This window comes from Hippocampus comes, unplaced genomic scaffold (genome assembly GCF_001891065.2).
Source record: "Hippocampus comes isolate QL1 unplaced genomic scaffold, H_comes_QL1_v1.1 scaffold168, whole genome shotgun sequence".
Lineage (NCBI taxonomy): Eukaryota > Metazoa > Chordata > Actinopteri > Syngnathiformes > Syngnathidae > Hippocampus > Hippocampus comes.
In genome coordinates this window covers 1,322,734-1,337,426 of record NW_017805955.1, presented here as the reverse complement: position 1 = coordinate 1,337,426, position 14,693 = coordinate 1,322,734, and the positions used below count along the sequence as shown (strand labels likewise).

The following is a 14,693-nucleotide window of genomic DNA, read 5'->3' as shown; positions in this document are numbered from 1 at the left end:
AAATGTGTGAGAACGGGTCCTGTGAGGAGGGGGGGAGGTACGTGTGTGTGTGTTCGTGTGAGGCACAATGAGAAAGACTGGAGGTGGGGGGAGGGGTTGTGTTAGAAATCGGAGGGCAAAATAATAACTGCTAATTGGCCCGAGGCAGTGTTTCCCCTCCCATTAACACGGAGAAAGGACACACACACACACACACACACACACACACACACACACACACACACACACACACACACACACACACACACACACACACGATACCCATGGAGGAAGTCCCGGCAGGATTAGTCCGCGTGTGTTAACTGAGAGATAAAAAAACGAGAAGGTCACACCACCACCACCAAGAGGATCCCCTTCAGAGTCAACGGGACAAAGGAAGAAGCAGGTGGGAGCAGCCGAAAGAGCCAGTAAAAGTCTGGAAAACTGGAAGGGGGGGGGGTGGTCCCCCACCTGAACGGGCAACCTCACCTGTGTTCCTGATGGGCGACGTGCTGCTGCTGGCATTCCTGTGCCTCCAGAAGGTTGGTTGTGGCGGACGGCGGCAAGACATCCGAAAGGGAGGACAGGAAAGAGGGGAAGCAACTACTTTGACGGGTTAGTGGAGGGGCGGAGGCTGTTGAAAGGGAGGGGGAGGCCGGACTTGCGGATGACGCCTGGGGGGCGCAGGACTCATTCCAGAAGGAGAGTGTAAGGGTCTTGTCCAACTCGAAAGCCAACGTGCTCTCGGAATGACTGCGGTTTAATGCGGGGTGTTGCGGCAGCGGGTTTTGCTCAATCGCGGTATCAACAACCTCATCGGCTTTCGAGTCTACTGGAGTTGTGGGGAGAACTTGGGAACTCCCGTGGTCACCTCCATTGAAACCTGTATCTAGTCTGTCCTTCATCACTTGAGTCAACCAGTCGGTGATGTGCGTGTTAACGTATGGTCCGCTAGTCGAACTCCTACGGCTCAGTGAAGAACCGGTGTCTTCCGGAACCTCCCCAACCTTCCCAAAGGAGATGGATTTCTCCAAGGGTCGCCTCTCAGCGGACTTGGATACGCCATGGCGATTTTCAGATAAGAGGAAGGACGGAACGCTCATTGTTCTCTGGAAAATTTGGGGAAGTCGTGGCGGAGGGTTTTTCACCAACATGTCATCGAAAGCAGTGACCTGATCGCTCTTGACAGGCTTGGGATTTGAGTCTGTTGATGTTGCAGAGAGAACTTGAGAAGCCCCATCGTCCCTTTCTGTGAAAGTTGACTCACAAGCGTCGGTGAAACCTGGCACATGAGTATCTGGTCTGTCTGTCTCTCCTAGCTCCGCACAGTAGGAGGAGTTCTTTGAGACGACACTCTCAGGGAGTTTGGAAATGCCATAATGGTCCTGCAAGTTGCCGTCGAGACTTTGGGGAAAACTCCCAGTGCTCTGGGAAATATAAGACAGTTCTGGCAAAGGTTTGTTCACAAACACGTCATCGAGAACGGTGAACTGATCGCCCTCAACGGCATTCGGATAGGAATCCGTAGGAGTCACAGGGATAACTTGAGAACTCCCATCATTCCTAGCTGTGAAGCCTAAGTCACAGTCTTCTGTGAAATCTGGCTCACAAGTATCTGCTCTGTTCTCTGTCACCAAAGAAAACGAGTCTTCCCGGTTGTTTGGTTCACTGGGAGAAGCCCCAGGGATCATTGAATTATAGGTGGGTTCCGGAATCTCGCCGAGCTCTCTAGAGAAGGCAAATTTCTCTAAATCAATCCTCTCAGTGGGCTCGTTATGGTTTTGGTGGTAGTCCAAGTTGCTGTCAAGATTTTGGAGAAAGCTCCTGGTGCCCTGGGAAATTTTGAGGAGTTGTGGTGGAGTGTTTTTCAAAAGCAAATCACTGTGATCAGTGGACTGATCGTCACCAGTGGGCTTATGATACGAGTCTGTATGAGTTACAGACAGAACTTGAGGACTCTCATCGTCCCGTGCTGAGAAACCCGGCTCAAAAATATCTGGTCTGTCTGCCATTACCAATGACAGCTGGAATTCCGAAATCTCTACTGGTTCCCCAAAGAAGCTAGATTTCTCTGAGTCTAGTGTCCCTGGTGGCTCTGATATGCCGTAATGATTTTGGTGGAACTGCAAGTTGCCATTGATGCTTTGGAGAAAGCTCCCGGCGTCCTGGGATATTTCGGGGAGTTGTGGTGGAGGGTTTTTTACAATCTGGACATCGACAGAACTGAATTCATTGCCCTCAACAGGATACGGAAACATGTCTGTTGCAGGGAGAACTTGAGAACTCCTCTCGTTCTTCACTGTGAAACCTGTTTCACCAGTCTCTGGTCTGTTTTCCGGCATCAAACCCCAGTGGTCAGATTGGTTGGTTGGTTCATCTGGACTGACTGAAGCAACGATGGCTTCCCGAATCTGTCCTAACTCCCCGCAGAAGGTTGAGTTCTCAGCTGATTTGGAAATCCCAGGATATTCTAAGGGCGGTAGAGAGCTGCAATTTTGGTAGTACTGTGAGTCGGCGGCCACATGGATGCTTTGGACAAAGCTGTTGGTACTCTGGTCAAGATCTCCAAAATCCCTGAAGGGGACAGGAGACTCCCAGCAATGCTCCGGCACTGCCGGGTCCTCAAAAGACGAGGAATGGTCAGTTCCTGGGGAGGAGGTGCGGATGTACAGAGGTGGTTGTCCAGAGAATTCACCTTGAGGTACCCCATCATTATTGTCAGACTGCGGAATGACGTTGGACTTTGGCTGAAGATCCATGTTCTCTAACATCTGCATGTCTGCAGCTTCTGAATCAGTCATCATTGCGGTAGACATAGTTGGTGGTGGTGGGAAGACGAATGACTGCTCCAAATCTTCATTCTGAATCACAGTTTGTTGGGCTTCATCATTCAAAAGCTCATCTGTAGATCTATAACCCTTTGGACTGATACCTGTTTGGGCCAAGATCTCCGAGGCTGGACCAACCCGCTCGAAATTCTGCAGCTCAGTTTCATCCGAGGAACATGCTGAGAACTTTTCTGATGCCGAATATGAAAAACGGGAGGGGAAATCATCTTCAGCTGAACTAACGATACCCGATGAACCAGCTGGATCCAAGAAGCAGGGAGGCATGTTCGTGGTGCTGTTAGCGTCATGCCATTCGGGGTGAGGACGAGATTCCGCAGAGATGGCGGAAGTGTGAAAGACTTCGTTACAGACCTCTAAACTTGAATCCTCCGGGATTGGTTCCAAGGAGGGCAGGCGACTGCAGTTTGCCATGTAGTTGCTCAATGTGATACCTTTGGTATTCAGGGAATCATTTCTTTCATTACTGCCAAGTTCCCGCTGATGGGTGCTGGCCAAGCTGTCAGACGTTTGGTCTTTCGGCCCTTGCAGCCTGCAATGGGCAAAGTCATCAAAGGAATTGTCCCATCCTGTATCATGTTGCGGTTCCTCTGCAGATGTAAAGGGGTTGGAAAACGTCTTGCTTAAGGGTATTGTCTGACCCATGAAAGTTGGAGACGCAACTGTGATCAAGCCAGTGACGTGGCCTTCGGTAGTCTGACTGTCCCAAGTCTGGGTGACCGGATGACTTGGCTTTGGAAAGAGTTGCTCTATGGGAGGCCGGGAACTGGAAAGAAAGGGCAGAGGGGGAAGCGACGTATCGCAGAACGGGTCGCTGAGGAAAGGGTTGCTAGGTGACATGGGTGGTGAGGGACAGAAGGGGTTAGAGTTGTGCAGCTGGTTAAGGGGTGGCTCAGGGGTGGGGTCTAGTTTTAGAGGTGCCACCGGGCTGTGGAAGGAAGCGAACACAGTCCTCTGGTTAAGTGCAGGTGGTTCACACTGAACTGAACTGAAGGCCTCGCAAAGGCTTTTGCTCTTACACTCAATCTGATCTACTTTAAGTACAGTGGAGAACCATGGGGGCGGGATTTGTGATGATTATTTTATTCATGTTGGAGAGTTTTTCCTGGCTGGACTGCTCGCTGTACATGCGGATGTTGGATTTTGTTTTTTGTCTAATGATAATTCAGTCTCTTTCTACTGCCATGTCAAGCTAATCTGCCCAGGGTCTTCTGCAGGATTCGTAGTCGTGGACCATGAAATGTAAAATATTAGCAATGGGACTGTTCCAGTTCAGATCAGATTTGAAATTCATCCTCATAGCACTGATGTCAGCATTTTTCTTTTCTGTCCTCTGGTTGGTCTGAGCGTAACTTTGACGATCAAAACACAATACACTTAAAAAGTAGGATCATTCGTGAGTGTAATGTATATTTTTTTCAACATTTTTTAAATGTTTCTGTCACGTGAGATAAATATTGATTGTGAACCACTCCGGATCATGTACATGGCCCAGTGTGTTGTTATTTTGTAGTACTGAGGCTTTCTATGATTGGGATATGATAGTGGTGGGAGTAGGAATTGGAATGAGTCAGGTCAATGCCTCCCGGAAGGCTCAGGTACCAAACGCAAGGCCCACCCCTGGTATAGAAGACTCACCTGGGTTTACTGTGTGACTCCCTGGACCCGAACCATCCTTTGTGTTTTCCCTCCGTGCCAGAGTATTGTTCGCCTTCTTCACACTGATCTTCTCTGCCCGGTATAGGGCCTTTTTTCTCCATGGCCGCTGCGATGGCGGCGCTCTCCTCCTCGCCGGCCTTGTCAAAAGACCAGCGTCGTCCGTCGCCCACGGTGCCGTGCAGGGGGTCGGCGGAGGCCCGTGGGCGAAGGTTCTGTAACGAGACTGAGAGCGGCAAAGACTTCTCCAGGTGCCCCGGGCCTAAAGAAGTCTCCGGGACTGCCGAGGCCTGATCTCGGGGCTGCAACTTGTGCGTTCCGTTGACACCCGCGGGGAGCTGAGGCACGGCTATGGTGATTTCACTGATCTCATCACGAAAGTCACAGTGCAGAGGAGACAACTTGGGTGACGTGTCTGCTGTGTGATCTGAAGAGATGATGACAAGAGGAAAACAAGGTCATGAGAAAACACTGAAATACGAAATTTCCGTGTCTGTTCAAATGCCGCCTCGTAGCCTAAGTGGGAGATTTAAACCTTACTAGTTTTGACTGCATTATTAGCCCCAAGTTGGATGGAGTGAAACTCCACACAGTCGTCTGGGAAACAGATGAAGCTCGCAAGTAGCAAAAATCCATGAGTGACTGACACCCACCCACAAAGGTTTGACATTGCCCCACAAAATGGCAGCAGAGTCCTCGTCATTCGCCCCTCGGGCCATGAGGCTTTTCGATAGTTGTACGTAAACGTGAATCACCCAGAAAAAGTGTTCATCAGTCGGGCGATCGCTCACTATGCTGATGTTTGCCTTGGACATTTTCGAAGGATTGTTAAAAGCCAACAAAAGCAAATGTCCTTGGATCGGTTCTTTTCAAAACGTCAGGCAAAAACCTGAACTAAAGAGGGCAAAAAACGATGAGGACGCATTTAAGTTAGATGACCATCATTTTTATTCTTTACTCTATTCTTAGAAAACATTTATGTCTGAATTTTAGGGGGGTTTGGAACGGATTAGGGCATTTACATGGAAAACGCATCTGTACTTACAAAATTGTCCAATTAAGAAATTTCTTCTAGAACCAATTTATTTCGTAAGGAGAGGTACCACTGTATGTAAGCAATCTGCCATGTATGTTCTGTGTCTGTATCACCTGGGCTGTCGGCTGTCAGGTTGCTGCTGTTGCTGGGCGAATTGGACAGGTCGGAGACCACCACGCTGATGCCGGCCGTGGGACTGAGACTTCCCCCGCGCGACGATGATTCACTGCTCTCGGAGCCCAACGACGTACTCGAGCGCGTGTCCGACGACTTCCTCAGCTTGCCTCGCAGGAAGAAGGTCCTCATCTTACTGCGCCTCACCTCGCCGCCCTCGTCATCCTCGTAGTCCTCCTCGCCGCCCCCGTCGCTGGGCAGACGTTGGCGCATGCGGCACAGCGGGCCGGTGCCCCCGGGTAGGGTGGCACCGGGCGCCAAGGTCAAGTCGTCTTCACTGGATCGCCTCTTGCCCCTCATCCGCTCCTTCAGCTTGCTGAAAGTGGAAGCGCCCCCTTTGTCCTTCATGACCAGGTCATACATGCTAGCCGTCAGGTTGTTACGCGTGAACTGGACACTGACTTGAATGTCACCTCGCTCCTTCTCCTTCTTGCCGGTCTTGGAGTTGAGTCGGTACCACCTGGAGAGACACAAACAGAAACGCCATTGCAGTGACAGCAGCAACTGTGAATTTGGGTTTGGGCGGGGCTTTTTTTGGGGGGGGGGGGCGCTATCCTTCATGATTGGCTGAAAAAACTTTTTGGGGCTCAGGCCAAAGCACTAAAAAGTATGACTTTGGCGCCATCTCATGGAACAGATAATATCTGCCCCATGCTCCTTGTGAGTGTTTTCATGTTGTATTTGTGTGTTTGGCTGTTGGTCCTGTTCAATAAACAGCTGAAAGGGTTGTTACGAGTGTGGCACTGTTTTGCTTTAAAAAAAAACAAAAAAAAACAATTACGTCACTTCACTGGAGCGGCGGTGCATCTGAAGTAAAGTTTTAGCTCAAAATACAGAGCAATAAACGGTTTGTAACTAGAAAAAAGTAGCAAGCCTTACTACACTGTAAATCACAATTGTCTTTAGCTTCTCTACCACTGTGCACATTTTCGAAGCAGAACTTTAAAGTGGGTCACTGACTGAAGTGAATGAGTGTATTGTAAATTTGAATGAGGCTTATCCTGCCAAGCAGCGCCCGAGTGTGTGCGTGTGTGCGTGTGTGTGTGTGCGTGTGTGTGTGTGTGTGTGTGTGTGTGTGTGTGTGTGTGTGTGTGTGTCTGGCTAGACTTCCCATAATACCTCAATGTATAAAGCTTATTCACGAAGTCCGCCACCTTGCACAAGAGAAATAAGCACAACAGATCAAAATTAACAACTGAAAACACACACACACACACACACACACACACACACACACACACACACACACACACACACACACACACACACACACATATTCACGCAATGTAATCAAGTCACACATTTACTGTGTTGCGAGAGTTTTTTCAAATTGTCTAAGATAGCTATCACAACAGAAATAAACGACAAGAAAAAAAATAGTACAGTTTGAAAAACATTTTGATAGGTGCATGCCATGCAATTCATCTTATACTTTCACCTCATAAAGAAACATACGCGAGAAAAATTAGCCCCCAATCGAAGATGTTCACAGTTTCCAATGGTTCACAAGTGTGCAGTGTTTGGGTTAAATGCCAACTTGCACGATAAAATAAATACAACGTGAACAATGGCATGATTAGTGTGTGTGCTTGGATGAGATTAATGTGGAAGAACAAGAAATATTGCAGTAGAAGGTACAGAGTGAGAGGTTAACTCACTGGAAACACAAAGAAAGCCCCAGCTCTTATAAGCACAAAAAACAAAACCGAGAGCTGGTGCTTTTTTGGGGGGAAGTTTGTTTTCTTTTCTGTTATTTTTTTTTCCTCACCTCAACAACAGAAGAACACAAACCTCCAATCATTTACATCTCTATAAAAAGTCGAGAGCGGTCAGTGATCTGTAGGATTGCATGACAAGTCAATGTTAGCGAGTTAGCACACTACGATTTAGCTTTTCACTTGACACAATGGGCTAATGGTGAGTGTGAACAATGCTAAAATTGGAGAGATTGGCAGACAAACATACACCATTAGCTTAGATGCAAGAGAGAAGCGAAAAGTTACGCGCTTCATCAAACACCAAATCGCTCACCAGAGTTGACTAACAGGTTAGCACACCTAGATCGCCGGCCCTTGAAATCAGGCTTTAGGCACACACCTAACTAACAACATCCGACTTCTCCGATTGCATGTGGTATTTAGCTTTAAAGAAGTTAAGTGTGCTACCGTTTAGCTTTTAATACGGCATACTTCAACCATATCGTTAACATGTCTCGTTCACCTTGATGACATAAGTGATGACATCACATTTTCTTTGACCTATGATCTCTCTTGGCAAAATAAGTCCCATTTGGAGCATCCTGGAAAGGATTAACTTCAAAGAAAAGAGACAAATTTGTAAGTAATACAATACCAGTCGGGGATATTATCCTGTCCTAACGTTGACCTCCATTTCAGTACTTTGCTCGCACTGGCACGGACACAGCGATACACACGCACACACAGTGAAGAATGCCAGAGAAAACAATTACCTGCTCTGAGGTGGAGTCACACACACAAAACTGGAATGCGCAGACGCATTCGAAAGCCACTCGACAACCAACACCTACTAGCACAACTGGAAGACTACATTGTGAACCTTAATAGGAAGCTATCTTATACCCGATTCTATTTTCACCTTAAGCCTGAACTAATCCTCAAATCCAACCTACCCTGAATCCCTCAAATTTCTCAACCTCCCAAGTCCTACCCTAAACCCTAACCTTTGCCCTTTCCTAACCTTTACCCACCGAGCCCTGCCCTAACCTGCTAAACCGACTCTTGACACAAATTTACTTATACCACCAACCTAGCCCTAAACCTACCCTGACTTGAAGCCACCGGTTCAACACCAGCTCTAACCCCAACCTGACCAAAACTAAATTAACCTTGTTCTATTTTCAAAACAATTGAAAATATAACCCGAACCCCCAATCCGCTAATTGCAATTCAAATTTAACCCCCAACCATCGACCCGAAACCCAACCCCCCGACTAACTCAGTAACTCCAGCACGAACCCCAACCCTCACTCTCACCCTACCCAAGACCTAACCCACAATCGCCACCACCCCAATCCCTTAATCCCAAATCCTAACCCTATTTAATTGGCATTTTAACTGTAACCCACTGGTCCCCTAACTCCCACCCTTTCATTTTAAGAGGGGTGTGAATGTTCAACCTGTGCATGATGTCACAGTGGCTTACAAGAATATCAAATATACTTTTTGAAAATAACATCTTGTTTTTGATGAATCCGCGACAGGCCTAATTTGTTACTGCATTTATAATTTTTTTTTTTTAATGTGTTTGAGGAGTTCTTCAGCCTACAGCAGTACTGTGCGAGGCGTGGACTCAAGTTTCCCCTTCAACAATAGAAGCGCAGTAACTCCCCTCAGCCAAGGTGGAGTTCACATTCCTAAGGCAGTGGCCGACTTGGGACTTTTCTCTTCATGGCCTACTTCCTGCTCCTTTCCAAGAAGCATTCAGAATTAGATTAAACGTGTTTTTCTTAAGAACAAAAACTGTCGCTGTTGCAAGAGGCTAATGTTTACTATGCAGCTACCAAGACACACGAGCCCTGATCATCCTAGTTTTCAGTCATTCCATTCTACTGACGAAGGAATGCTATCAAAAAGGCCGAAAAGCTCAACTATAATTAGGGGAAAACTAGTCCAGCGGTGAATTAAAAATAGTTTGAAATCCATTTGCGACGGAGGATTAGCAACGTAGGATGTAGCCAGTAACAGGTTTTGGTTCTGCTAAACACAAACAGGCATTAGCTGAAGCTTATTGAGTTAGCATTTGGTAGCTCATATCTAGCGCACAGTTTAGCTTTCTTCACTGGTGATGACAAAGTACATGTACTACACATATCTATCCATCTTGCCTCTTCACGTTGTTTTATAATAAGGTAAGAAGAGGCGTGCTAACTTAAGCTAAATGTCACATGCTAACAGTAGATAAGATAAGATAACCTTTATTTGTCCCACACTGGGGTTATCTTATCTTATCTACTGTTAGCATGTGACATTTAGCTTAAGTTAGCACGCCTCTTCTTACCTTATGATAAAACAACGTGAAGAAGCAAAGTGCTTTGCTGTTAGTGTTGCTTTAGCATCAGCATTCCTCGCACACAGACGGCAGAAATGCAGCTCAAGTGTAGAAATGCACCAGTGACCGTGAGGCCTAAAAACAGACAATGCAGCACATCAAAAAGGTGCAGTTTGCTGCACCACTTTGCCCACGCAGAAGCACCCAAGTTAGCCTGCCATGCTGGAGGCGCCTTTTGTCGTCCTTTTTTTATTCTTTTCTTTTTTTAATAAATGTTCCAGGAGCTGCAGAGCGTAACAGCACATCTGCTTGCCCATCTCTCAAAAACAGGAAGTCACAAGCCCCTCCAGCTCCCACGGTAGATTAGTTCTAGACGCTGATAAACTGATAAAGTCGACTGGAATATAAACATGGAAGCACACAACGCTGTGGAGTGACCAGAAGTAGTCCGAGTCTCTTCCACACAACACAAGCGGAGTCGAGTGAAAAGTAAACATGAACACACACACACACACACACACACACACACACACACACACACACACACACACACACACACACACACACACACACACAAAATAAAGACTGTGGAGTGTTATACCTCCACCCACCATATTAAAGCGCAATTTGACGAGCAGGTCTGTCACGAAAACCCCCCAAGGACCCGTGATCCAAACCGAACCGTTTGGGTTTTTGTAACAGTATGGCTTTTTTTTTTTTTTTTTTAAATGGTGGGTTCGCGTTTGGAAACACATTCTTACTTGAGCCAAAGCAAAATGTTACTTTTGCGGCAAAAGCACCCGTTTATTTGGGGAGTTTTACCAGGCCCAAAGACACGTCACAACAGGATGCCCAAAAAGTCTCAAGAACCCACGTCCAAAATTGAATCGTTAGTCATTTGGGGTTAACTAAATAGGCCACGGGCGGCAAAACGACGCCCAGGATGTGGCGTTTCATTTGGGTTTCGAAATGTCTCCAACTGTGAGCAATAATAAACCACCGGTTTCACTGATCGATGCGAAAGTTGGTGGGCAGGCCCATCACGACGAGATGCATGAAAAGGTCTGAACAACCCACGCCTGAAGTTGAACAGCGAGTCATCCATTTTGTTTTCTCATACCTAAATAAAGTAAGTAGGCCGTGGCCCGTAAAATGGCCCCTAAGAAGTGCCATTTTGATTCCCTTGTGTGTGTTCAGGCTTTAAAATAAATGTCTCGCGTGGTAATGAACAATAATGATTTCGAATTTGAATCAAAGCAAAATGTAACCTAACATATTTAGTTACTTTCCTGCGAGCTGTAACAAAATTAGCTCCCCCCCATCCCTGACGAGTTTCACCAATCATCGTGAATTTTGGCATGTCGGTTTGTCAGTAGGTTTTGCGTACCAAAATAAATTAAACAGGCTGGGGGCTGCAAAATGGCCCCCGGCCTGTGGGTCGTGGAATTTCGCTGTTAAGGTTTCGAAATGTCTCAAACTATGAGAGCAACAACAAATTCCAACTTCATTAAAACCAAAATGTAACTTTTGCTGTAAGCACACCTGTTTAGTCGGTTTTGGCGGAGCTATGGGAGAACCCCAAAATATTGGAATAAAATTTCCCTCCATCCACTGGTTGCACAGATTGAGGTAAAAATTCTTCAAATCAATCACGAAAGGACACATGGAAAAGTCTCAAGAACCCATGACGCAAATTAATCAGGAAGTTGGCCATTGTGTTTCTTGTAACATGATGACCCAACAAGCTTGCAAGCCACAAAATGGCCCCTGATCCTGACTTTGGACACCCCCCTGCTTTTCGGTGACTTCTGTCAACTTCATTATTTCAATGTTGTGCCCAAATTATCTTTTCGTAATGATATGTCTGAGCGCCATGATGGGACATGTAAACAAAAACAACGGACTGGACAAGGGAGGAACCTCTGCAAAGGCCTCAAGCATTTTCACTTGGTGTGTGCTAAACACCGTGCTTCAAAAAAAATTTTAAAAAGCTTTTAGTCAAGAGGGACCACCAAACTGTTAGATAATCCCTGGAATTGGGACAGGGGACACGACATAATCCCTCTGGGGAAACAGTAAACACAACAACAAACACAACATGAACAAAAACAAACGGGTGTGTGTTCTAGAAGGTTCTAGAAGGTACCGAATTTTGTGTGTCTGTGTGTGGGGGGGGGGGGTGTGCTGGTGTGAGGGTGTGTCGATGCAGCAGCAATAGGTTGACATCCCCAAAGCGGGATGAGGAGAAGAGCCGTGATGCGTTCGCGGAAAGTGGGAGAAAAGAGAGATGTTACGTACTGATTTTTCACGCCCCGGCTCTCGTGGAAGAGCTTCCGCAGCTGGATGAGCGCCTGGCCCAGGAACACGTCGAGCCCGATAACGGCGCGGTGCATGACGGTGAGGACGAGCTCCGGGCCGCCGTCCGTCTCCAGGACGCCGGGCTGCAGCTCGAAGCAGCACTCCTCGCGCCACTCGGGCTCGGTGGTCTTTTCCGCCACGCACGTCGAGTACTTCTCCTTGGCCAGCTGGATGACCGCGTACACGTCGCTGGTGCCGTGCTTGCCCTTGCCCCGCAGACCCCTGCCTCGGAGCACCGTCACCTGGACGTGCGTGGGCACCCATGGCTGCTCCATGTCCCCACCGGCCCCCTCCCCTCCTCGTCCCACCGTGTGTGGAGCCCGGTGGAGGTGGCTGGCGTGTCCCCCACCTCAACTCCTCCTCCTCCTCCCACTTCTCTTCTTTCACATCCACCGCGCGGGGTGGAGCTCGCGTAGCCGGGCGGCTATTCTTCGTTTCCCCCCGCCGCTTCTGCTGTTTGCTTGTCTGCCACCCGGCCGGCCGAGGAGTGGGCCTCTCTGCGGGCAGCGACGTCACGCCTTCTCCATCCGCCCTCATCATCCTCCTCCTCCCCCTCCAACTCCTCCGCCATCCGATGCTCCACTTCCGGGTCCCGCAGCGGCACGTGCACCTTAGTCTGAACACTTCATTCGGTACATGATCAATCCAATGCTCAACAACACCCGAAATAAACATGATCATCAATAAAATGAAGTGAGAAAAATGTCTTGATTTGGGCCGGGACTAACAGCCCGTCAGTTTGCTCTGCTGTTGCCCACTTTTGCTCAAGTGTGTCGACAGGAAATGGGGAGGAGGGGGGTGCAACGGTGTGCGGGGCAAAGTGAGAGTTTTGGGGGCGGGGGGGGGGGGGATTTTGACAGAAGCTCTTGAGATGTTCCATTTAGGTGACGACAGCAAATTCAACAATTGAAATTCTTCATGTTCAGTTTGAATAGAAATGCCATTAGTTAGTACTAGCCACCCCCCCCCCAAAAAAGCGCAATTAATTATTTTATGAGTAAAATTGCCTGCAATAATATTGTTTATTGTGATTTTTATGCTTCACTTGAATGGGTATCGTGCTGCTCCTCTCAGGGAGCGCCTTGGCCACTTGGGGGCAGTATAATACAAACACCCATAGAAGAGTATTAAGTATTTTGTGGCCCCAAAATAGCATTCTGTTATGTTTGCTCTATATTGTGGCAATTTAAAAAAAAAAAACTCTCATGTCATGTCTGGAACACATAATCTCTCTGTCCGCAGTGGTCACATAATGAAAAAAAATAATCAGCAATCGCAGTGAACTGGCTGGGAGTTAATTTAATTTAAATGAGTTTTGGAAGTAAATGAAAAAAAAATGAGTTTCTGTGCGAGGCGAGAAAACAGGAGTGGCGGCAGTTAACAAGGATAAAAAAAACCAAAAAAACAAACATCTGACCTTTCCCGGTCTGAAATGAAATCACACGGCGACTTTGTGGAAATAATTGAGGCAATTTTGACTTTGATGGAATTTTATTCAAAGTAAAATACACCGGAACCAAATTCAGACAATAGTTCCCGTGGTCCGACTGGCAATTGTGCTGCAAAGGTTAGTCGCTCTGGGCAAAGTTCCAGCTGTGGAAATCAGAAAACCATAAGGGAGTTACACCCAAAGTATTCTGAACTTTTAGTTCGCATTACATATACAGTAGTTCCTGGAAGTACCAAAAAAAAACAACAAAAAAACATTCCTAGCAGATAAATTCAGAGTGACAGACTTTGCCTTTAAGCTTGAAAGGTTCTTGGATCTCTCACAAGAATGCACCCCCTCCAGCAGGGTCTTCATTTGAACCTGATCAATTACCCCAAAATTGAATTTAGAGTTCTGGGAATTGTTTGTTTCCAGTCAAACTGCGGAACCTCTGTTGGCCCTGTTCCATTTCCCCTGAACTTAATTCAGACAAGAGTTCCCTCTTCTTCAGAACTAACTTTACACACTGGTACCATCATTACTTCAAAAGTTGTGACTTCTGCCAAAAGTTCCCACCGTGGAAATGTGCCATTTGACACGTCAGTCAGTGTTGACCCGTTGACTTGTCAGGAGAGACTTGAGTGGACTAAAGAGGCCCCCCCGAGACTGGCAAAAGTGTCTCCTCTGACACCCTAATCTGCCTCATTAGCAACTCGGTCCCGTCCAATCGGCGGGACGGCGCAGAGATTCCAACACCGACGAGCCAGCGCTCCGAGGCCTGCCTTGGCTTCTATTCCGGGAGGCCGCCTGTCAATCATCCCCTCATCGGGACCCCGATCTGCATGGCGCAGCTGTGACGTAACCGCGGCTAAACCTCATGCACACACGCACGCCAATGAAGACAATGAGAGAAAGCAGCTGCCACACATTTACACTCACGCACACACACGCACACGCACACGCACACACACACACACACACACAAAGAGACAGCCAAGAGAAATAGAGATAGGAGTGCAGAGTGCAAATGGCCTACTTAGAGTTTAAAGTGGCTAATTAGAAAGCTAATCAGGGCTCACTTTCTCACCCCCGACTCTCGTAATGAAACGCTCCTGTCCTCGGTATGTCCCAAGACAGCTGAGGATGGTAGCCCACTCCAACAAAACAAAACAAAACAAAACAAAAC

At 47.4% G+C, this 14,693-nt stretch overlaps 1 protein-coding gene across 12 annotated transcripts in view; it reads right to left on the bottom strand.

Moving 5' to 3' along the window:
* Positions 1-12,666, bottom strand: part of rab11fip5a (RAB11 family interacting protein 5a (class I)) — a 19,221-nt gene extending 6,555 nt beyond the window's left edge. For 2 of the 12 annotated variants that reach the window (XR_002170654.1, XM_019890513.1), the window contains exons 1-4: positions 12,019-12,659; positions 5,631-6,151; positions 4,464-4,908; positions 469-3,753 (exon numbers count right to left, since the gene is read on the bottom strand). Coding sequence is in view for 11 of the 12 variants with exons in the window: in XM_019890513.1 (XP_019746072.1) it covers positions 469-3,753; positions 4,464-4,908; positions 5,631-6,151; positions 12,019-12,353 (4,586 nt within the window). In the remaining variant the exon portion in view is untranslated. Of the gene's footprint in view, positions 1-468; positions 3,754-4,463; positions 4,909-5,630; positions 6,152-6,810; positions 6,846-7,459; positions 7,529-8,043; positions 8,474-12,018 lie in introns of those variants that run through there. The other 10 variants (XM_019890516.1, XM_019890517.1, XM_019890520.1 and 7 more) reach the window with 10 other exon arrangements.
* Between the last annotated feature and the right edge of the window lie 2,027 nt (positions 12,667-14,693).